The 8471-nt window shown below is 63.5% G+C and overlaps 2 protein-coding genes across 2 annotated transcripts in view; both read left to right on the forward strand.

Moving 5' to 3' along the window:
- Positions 1–4: 4 nt before the first annotated feature.
- PNPLA2 (patatin like phospholipase domain containing 2) lies at positions 5–4211 on the forward strand (the record flags this gene model as incomplete). The annotated part of the gene is made up of 9 exons (XM_004717200.3): positions 5–158; positions 1645–1877; positions 1963–2028; positions 2335–2544; positions 2678–2738; positions 2854–3030; positions 3112–3244; positions 3320–3442; positions 3529–4211. Coding segments are annotated over 9 exons (1428 nt in total), but the record flags the coding sequence as incomplete, so codon positions are not given.
- A 1675-nt stretch (positions 4212–5886) lies between these two features.
- The window catches only part of CRACR2B (calcium release activated channel regulator 2B), a 4361-nt gene continuing 1776 nt past the window's right edge, over positions 5887–8471 (forward strand). The window contains exons 1-4 of the mRNA XM_045290421.1: positions 5887–5957; positions 7197–7378; positions 7451–7562; positions 7927–8110. Of these exons, the coding sequence (XP_045146356.1) occupies positions 7211–7378; positions 7451–7562; positions 7927–8110 (464 nt within the window). The 5' untranslated portion in view covers positions 5887–5957; positions 7197–7210. The remainder of the gene's footprint in view (positions 5958–7196; positions 7379–7450; positions 7563–7926; positions 8111–8471) is intronic.

Genomic DNA, 8471 nt, shown 5'->3' on the forward strand with positions numbered 1-8471 from the left:
CTCGTTCGCGGGCTGCGGCTTCCTCGGCATCTACCACATCGGCGTGGCCTCCTGCCTCCGCGAGCACGCGCCCTTCCTGGTGGCCAACGCCAAGCACATCTATGGCGCCTCGGCCGGGGCGCTCACAGCCACGGCGCTGGTCACAGGCGCCTGCCTGGGTGAGTGGGGCCTGTCTGCCGGCCCGGGACTCGGCTCTGAGTCCGCCCGGACACCTGCGGGGGCGGGGCCGGTTTGCTCTGCCCGAGCTGCGCGGGGGTTGGAGCGGCCAGGCGCGAGCCCCAGAGGGCCGAGTTAGGGGGCTGGCTGGCGCGGTGCGGTAGAGGCGCTTTTTCGAGGGAAAGAGAAAGCACGGTAGCCGTAGGCGGGACTGCGAGTTGGGAGAAGACCTTGAGTTCCCTCCGGCGCCGGACCTGGTGCCAGCGGTCACTGTGTCCCCGGGCTACGTCGCTCCAAACTGTCATAAGCCAGAGGCCTGGTGTGGCTTTCGAGATGCAGGTGCGGGCCCGAAGCAATCTGGCCAGGCCCCTCCGGAGGGCCCCAAGAGGGCGAGCCCAACTCAGGGCTACCTTTCCTCATGCAACCTTGTACAACCCACCCTTGCGTCCCCTTCCTGGGGGAAAGGGCCTTGGGCTTCAGGACTCTCTCACCCTGGGACTGGCCTGGATATGCCTGATATAGGCCCCGCCTCCTTACACTTGCGTCCCAGCATGCGGGCGTGTTTGTGGTGTTTACAACACTCCATGTCCCTGTGGCAGGAGTCCAGAGACTACTTGCCCAGTCCCCAGGGTCACCAAGGTGACAGTGGGGCCACCAGGATCTTAAGGCTCCTCCCTTCCCCCCTTCCTGGGGCCTTTTTCTGAGAGCCTGTGAGGGGTTACTGTTGCACTCCTGCCTGCCCCAGGGGGTCTTCAGACAAGTGCCCTTGTCCCCCATCAGTACCCCCAGACATAGCTAGGTTACTGATATCCAAGTTGAAGATGCGGCTCAGAAGGTTCCCTGCTACCAGCAAGCCCATATCACCCATATTTTCTGGCAGTGTGGGCCACGGTAGGACAGGTGTACCAGTGGTGACAGCTGGGTGTTGGCCTGTAGGTGTGGTGGCCCAAGGGAAGGCATGGCCCCTCTCATGCCCTGACCAGTCCTAGGGGCTACACCCAGCCCAGTTCTATTCAGAGCCAGAGCCCACCAGCTCTCAGGTAAAGTGTTGGGCGGGGAGTGCCAGCTCTTGATGGGTTAAAGGGAACAGGGTGGGGGTGGGGAACACAGTTTCTGTGCTTTTTCCAGGAGGGCCTCCCCCTGTGTCAGGCCTGTGGGACCCCTGCCCTTGGCTGGAGCTGACCCAGTGGGTGAAGGCTGAGTTGAATCACTAACTGACTTCTTCCCACCCGGGTGGCTGGCACACCAGGCCGGCCCAGTGACTCATGGGGAAGGCGATTGGGAAATATCAGGGAGAGGGCAAATCCAGCTGGCCAACTTGGGCACTCTGCCATCCCAGGAGGGGTAGCCGCTTGACTCCAGGGCAGGTGACAAAATTGTGGACCCAGCCCTGGTTCCCAAGGCTCGGAAGCCCCCTCCCCCACACTGTGAACCCTGGAAGGGAGTGAGGCAGGGGTGCTGGATGCTCTGTCTGCCCCGCTGCTCCAGGTGAGGCCGGTGCCAACATCATTGAGGTGTCCAAGGAGGCCAGGAAGAGGTTCTTGGGCCCCCTGCACCCCTCCTTCAACCTAGTGAAGACCATCCGGGGCTGCCTGCTGAAGACGCTGCCCGCCGACTGCCATGAGCAAGTCAACGGGCGGCTGGGCATCTCCCTGACCCGAGTCTCTGATGGTGAGAACGTCATCATATCCCACTTCAACTCCAAGGAAGAGCTCATCCAGGTGGGCGCAGGCCAGGGGGGTGGGGGCTGGCTGGCTGCCCATGGTGCCTACTCACAGCTGACCCTGCCCCCGCATACCCTTGCAGGCCAACGTCTGCAGCACCTTCATCCCGGTCTACTGTGGCCTTATCCCCCCTACCCTCCAGGGTGTGGTGAGTATCTGCCTGGGGCCGCTTTGGTGGTCCTGCCTGGGCAGTGGGTCGAGGGGTGCAGGAGGAAGGCTTTGTGGGGCCCTGGCCCTCGCCTCCGCCTGTTGCCTCACTTCCCAGCCTGCTTACCCAAGAGGCTGCCTGAGGAGACATACTTCCTGATCCCCCTGGTAGCCATTCGCTCGGTGCCCAGTGCCCAGTGGGTGAAAGGTCTGCATGGGGTGGCAGTGGGCCACGGGGAACTGGGAAGAGGAGGAAGGGCAGGCGGGTGGCCTGGGGCCCCTCACGGTGGGTCCTGCCGGCCCGCAGCGCTATGTGGATGGCGGCATCTCCGACAACCTGCCCCTCTACGAGCTCAAGAACACCATCACTGTGTCCCCCTTCTCGGGAGAGAGTGACATCTGTCCCCAGGACAGCTCCACCAACATCCACGAGCTACGCTTCACCAACACCAGCATCCAGTTCAACCTTCGCAACCTCTACCGCCTCTCCAAGGCCCTCTTCCCCCCGGAGCCTATGGTGAGCGTGGTAGCTGAGGGCTGGGGCAGTAGGCAGAGCAGGAGCCTGACTGGGACCTGCCAGGATCCAGGGCAGGTGGGCGTTGGGGTGTCTGCAGGCATGCCTGCTCCAGCTGGGCCTGCACTCGCCACAGGTGCTGCGGGGGATGTGTAAGCAGGGCTACCGGGACGGACTTCGATTTCTGCGACGCAACGGTGCGTGTGTGCTGGGGCCTGCAGGCTGTGGACAGGGAGGGCCACCACCTGGGTGCTGCTGTCCCCCTGGTGGCCATTGCCTGCATCAACCACACCTCCCCCACCCCCACCTCAGGCCTCCTGAGTCAGCCCAACCCCCTGTTGGCACTGCCCCCCACCCGGCCCCGCACCCCTGAGGAGGAGGAGGCTGCGGAGGCTGCCGAGGCTGCGGAGAGGGCCCGAGCTGAGGAGCACCTGCAGCCATCTGGGGAGGACCACATTCTGGACCACCTGCCCACCAGGCTCAATGAGGGTGTGTGCCCAGGAGAGAGGGGTAGGGGTGGGGAGCTTCTCTTTTCCGCCTCCATCAATCTCCCTCTTCCACTGCCCACAGCCCTCCTGGAGGCCTGCGTGGAGCCCAAGGACCTGTTGACCACCTTGTCCAACATGCTGCCCGTCCGCCTGGCCACGGCCATGATGGTTCCCTACACGCTGCCTTTGGAGAGTGCAGTATCCTTCACCATCCGGTAGGTGCGGAGGGGGCCGGCCCAGGGGCGGGGAGTGGGTGTGGCCCCAGCCTTATCCTGCGGCCCCGCCCCCAGCTTGCTGGAGTGGCTGCCGGACGTGCCTGAGGACATCCGGTGGATGAAGGAGCAGACCGGGAGCATCTGCCAGTACCTGGTCATGCGCGCCAAGAGGAAGCTGGGCAGCCACCTGCCCAGCAGGTAAGCCGCCCGACCTGCCAACTCCTTGTGCCCGCACAGCCGCCAGACCCCTTTCAAACCCCCTGGTTCCCTCCCTCCCGCTGTAGGCTGTCCGAGCAGGTGGAGCTGCGCCGCGCACAGTCGCTTCCCTCTGTTCCACTGTCCTGTGCCGCCTACAGCCAGGCGCTGCCCAACTGGATGCGCAACAACCTCTCGCTTGGGGATGCGCTGGCCAAGTGGGAGGAATGCCAGCGCCAACTCCTGCTTGGTCTCTTCTGTTCGAACGTGGCCTTTCCCCCGGACGCCCTGCGCATGCGTGAGCCGTCCAGCCATGCCCCAGAGACCCTGCAGCAACCCCAGGGCTTGCCCCCAAGCTGATCTGATTACCGCCTCATCTTCCCCAGCCCCCGGTGCCAAGGGTGGTACCCCCACTCAGCCTCCCTGCCTGGTGAGGCGGGGCCCTGGGCCGGCCAAGCCCCCCTCTGAATACAGGTTGCAGAGGGAGGGCTTGGTGCTCCCCTCCCCTCCCCTCAGAGGGGTGCTCTCCATGACTCCCAGCCCCCTTCCAACAAACCACTCACTGCTGCACTGAGTGGGGAAGAGTGCAGGTGCCCCCTCCCCTACATGGATGGCTCCCTCACCTGTGCCTTAACCTCCTCCCCACCTGCCGTGGGCAGTATTACTCCAGAGAACTTCACCCTGTGCTTCCTCCCCAATCTTTTTTGCTGAAGGATGTGTGTCAGATTTATTTATTTTCACCAAAACCGATTTAATAAAAGCCACAGCTCAACACTGCCTCCTTCCTATGTATGTGACTACCTGTGTGAAGGCCTGGTGACAGAGGGCCTTTCGAATGCCCCTGTCCCAGAGGGCCTTCCCCACTTCCCCAGGCCCAGCCCCAGGCCCAGCCCACCTTGAGCTCTGCTCTCGTCCAAGGACCACTCTCCTTGGCTGTCAGGCAGGGCAGCCAGTTGGGCCTGGAGCCTCCTCCCATGGCCCCACTTCCCAGGGGCCACTGGAATTACTTAGGACCAGGCTCCTGCAAGGGAGCCCTGGTGGCATAGTGGATACACTTTGGGCAGCTAACAGCAAGGTCAGCAGTTCAAAATCACCAGCCGATCCTCAGAAGAAACACCGGTTTTCCACTGTGAAGAGAGGCTCTGAAACTCACAGGGGCAGTTCTACTGTTCTGCAGGGTCACTATGAGCCTGAATTGTCTTGATGACAATGTTTACAAAAGGTAGTGCCGCCCTGGACCCCACCCACCGCCCACTCAGCTGGTGGTTGGGCGTTGGGCAGGTCCCAGGTAGAACAGCAGTGGGTGAGGCCCCAGCACCTGGAGGGGCTACCTTCCCCCTCCACCTGGTCCAGTCTTCAAGGCTCTCTCCCCCCCTCCCATCACAAGCCCTGCAGTCAGGTGCAAATGCCCTCTCCTCCCCGCCCCCCGCCCTCCCTACTGACACATAGGGTCCGCAGTGCTGAGGTTGGGTGAGGGGTGGTGGATTTTGTTCTGGGACAGGGCTTTGTGAAAGCTACCTTCCTCTGCCCCCAACACACTGAGGGGATGTGGACAGTCCCCACTGGTCACCCCAAGGTCTGTAGAGTGAGGTATCAGAGCAGGCGTAGGGCTTGACTGGGCTCAGCCCGTTGCCCCCAGAAAGGGTGGTTTGGCTCTGGTGCTGACTGCTCTGAGCCAACAATAACGGCCGCAGGACTGGGAGAGCAGGCCCAGCAGGTCCCCTGTCTCCTGAGTGCCAGGGGCCGTCCCCCTCTTGGTCTCAAGGTCTTGTCCGATAGGCCCAGCCTGTGTGTCCCAGCTGGCTTGGAAAGCCTTCCCTGGACAGCCTCCAGTCCTTGTGAGTGGAGTCCCTTCAGGTGGGTGCAGGGGCCAGGGAGGGGGACACATTCAGGCCCCCCGGCTCACCCCACTGGGAACTCGGGGCTGTGTCTGAGTGGAGCTTTGCTGCCCAGGCGGGACACAGTGCCACTTAAGGCTGGTTAACTCTCTAGTATTTGCCAGTTTATTGTTTAGAAGTGGGAAAACAAAGTGGAACCCTAGGCCGCATAAGATCGCCACCCCCACCCGAGATGGAAAGTAGTTTGGTCGGTTTCCTGCCGGCCTTTTCTAGCTTGCTTTTGGCGCCTGAGGACAGAAGTGGCCGCTGGTGGCCAGTGTACCGCCCTGAAGGGTGCAGCCTTAGCCTTGCCCCGAGGGTCCCACGCTCAGACCAGTCGTGTCCCGTGCGTGCGGGGACCCGGCTAGGTTAGATGCGGGCTCCGGGGGTCCAGTGCAGGGTGTGGGCTGGGTGGGGCGCGGGGCCTGGGCGCTCCAGGCGGCGCCTAGAGGCGGAGGCACTGCCACTGCAGCGCGCGGTGGCGGCTCCGCCCTGGAGGGGCAGGCCGGCCGGGGTCTCGGTGGCTGCCCGGGCGGCGGCAGCCGCGCTCGGGGGTCTGCACAGAGCTCGGACCGGGCGCACAGTGCGTTTCCGCGAGGACCTGCCTGGGCGCACGGCAGGTGCGGTGGCGCAGCTCGCAGGTAGGATCCTGGGGTCCGTCCGCCTCCTGACCACTCAGACTGCCGCCAAAGGGGGAGCACGGCGGGGAGCTAGGGTATCTCCGGTTGCTGTGGGTTCGCAGGAACACACCACGGGCCCCGTGCCTGCTCTCAGGGAGGCCGGGAGCTCCGCTTCCGCCAGGGATAGACCTCCGGTCGGGGAGCCTGCGAGGCGCCGGTGGGAGTGGTGACCCAGTCCGCGGTGGCGAAGTGGCAGAAAGGCGGCCTGGCCCTTGGGACCCCTCCTCTAGACCGCCGCCGCCGCCCCCTCTGACCTGCCCTTTTTGGAAGTCAAGCCTGTGTCCCCTCTGCCGAATATGAGGGGGTTGGAAGGACCCGGGTTCCCGTCTGAGCCGAGAAGACCCCATCGTTTTAGGACACGGGACGAGGGGGTGCCTTTGCTTATGGGGGCCTTTGGGAAATCCAGGAGCAGGATATTGTGGGAACGACAGGTGGCTCTGATTAGGGGGCGGAGCGTCTCCGCTGTGGTTCCGGGACGGGGAGGGCAAGTCTGGGGGAGGGGCACCCGCTGGCGGCTGCTGTGCTGGCGGTGGCATGGCCCTTCTGGTGCCTGGTTTTAACCTGGGGCAAGCAGAAGGTACGGGAGCTGGGGACCCTGCACCTGTAGCCCCAGGGACAGCCCTGAGCCTGGTGTAGGTGTAGGGACATTACCTCTGCCACTCTGCCCCTTGGCTGCTGTGTTGGCAGCTCTGAAGCCCTGCCTGGGGGTGAGGCAGACCCAGTGTCCCACTCCTGCAGGTCTGTCTCTTTCTGGCTGTCCACTGCTCACCCAGCCACCAGGAGCCATGGACACCGCACTTCCCATCTCCAGCCCTCTGCAGCTAACCCCTGTGGGCCAGGGTCCCTGTGTTTGTGAGGCTCCCTGGACCCCTAGTGGTATGGGGGTTAGCCCTTGGGCTACTGACCACAAGGTCTAGGTTCAAAACCAGTAGCTGCTCCTCAGGAGACAAATGAGGCTGCCTGCCTCTGGGGAGGCTTACCATCTCACCTGCTGTGTTCTGAACTAGAACTGACTCTGGTAATGCGTTTTTACAGACCGGACCCGGCTAAGTGACACCTGTAGGCCCCGAGGCTGCCCCATGCCATCGAGACCCCAGTCCCTGAAGTACTGTTAGTCTTCCTGCCCAATCCCCTGCTTGGTAGTCCCAGGCAGCCCCACTGCCTGCTCATCTTTGGGATGACCCCTCCCTGCCTTCACAGCACCTGCGGGACCCATGGACAGCCTAGGGACAGCGGGGGCTGGGGAGCCCAGGGAGGAAGAAGAGGAGGAGAGGCGATCAGTGGCCCCCCTGCAGGTGGCGCTGATGCTGGAGCAGGCTCAGGAGCTCTTTCTGCTGTGTGACAAGGAGGCCAAGGGCTTCATCACACGGCACGACCTACAGGTGAGATGCCACCAGAGGCCCCCTGACAGGGGTCTGTGCCTGCCCACTCATCCCTGTCCTCCTCCCGGCCAGGGCCTGCAGAGCGACCTGCCCCTGACCCCTGAGCAGCTGGAGGCTGTGTTTGAGAGCCTGGACCAAGCCCACACTGGCTTCCTCACCCCCCGAGAGTTCCGACTGGGCCTGGGTGAGCAGGCCAGCCCCCCACGCACAGACCCTACACTTGGCCTGGGGAGGAGAGGGGGATGTACAGGCTCAGCCTGTTCTCTCCATGGGCTCTGGGGCACATCCTCCAGGCACCTTGCCCCCTCCCTCTCCAGTGACCATCCCAGGCAGGGCTGGGAGCCTGGTGCCCCTCTCTGGTTTGAGTCCAGCTGTCACCTCCCACTCCCAGGCAGCTCAGGCCACAGGAGGAAGATAAACAGGAAGCTGGGGCCAGAAAAATACAGGCTGGGTGGCGGAGGGGTGGGGGTGAAGGAGGTGGGAAGGCAGAAGATGGGGAAGCCAGTGGCCCAGGTGATCCTAACAACACCACCCCCCCACCGCCCCAGGCAAGTTTGTGGGTGTGGAGTCCGCCCAGGGCCCACTGCCATCCAGGGCCCAAGAGGAGACCTTTGAGTCGGGCTGGCTGCCTGCGCAGGGACTTGGAGGATCCCTGGAGGAGGAAGAAGAAGATGAAGTGCGGTTCTGTGACACACTGGAGCAGTTGGGGGTGGCCAGGGCTCTGGTCGAGTGAGTGCTTGCTGCCCCTGCTCAGCCGGGCCCCCAGATGCCATTCCCATAAGTGTCTTGTCTTTACGACTTTCCCACCGGTCTGGTTTCTCCCAGGCGGAGTCCCTTGTGGGCGCTGGCCCCCCCACCCTACCCGTTTCCTCTCAGCTACAAATCCTGGGATGGGCAAGCGTGATTTCCCACATATTTGCATCTTGGGAGGTGACAGCCAGGCTAACTGGCAGACTGGGAAGCTGCGCCTCGCCATAGGACACCTTGGCGTTACGCCCAGCCATGCCACGCAGGGACCAGGGGCTCGCGAGAAAGGCACGGCTGGACACATCACGCACGAGGGCGAACGCACCCATCCCGTGCAGCATGGCTC

This window comes from Echinops telfairi, unplaced genomic scaffold (assembly GCF_000313985.2).
Source record: "Echinops telfairi isolate 266 unplaced genomic scaffold, ASM31398v2 ScPeMD7_37;HRSCAF=141, whole genome shotgun sequence".
Taxonomy (NCBI): domain Eukaryota; kingdom Metazoa; phylum Chordata; class Mammalia; order Afrosoricida; family Tenrecidae; genus Echinops; species Echinops telfairi.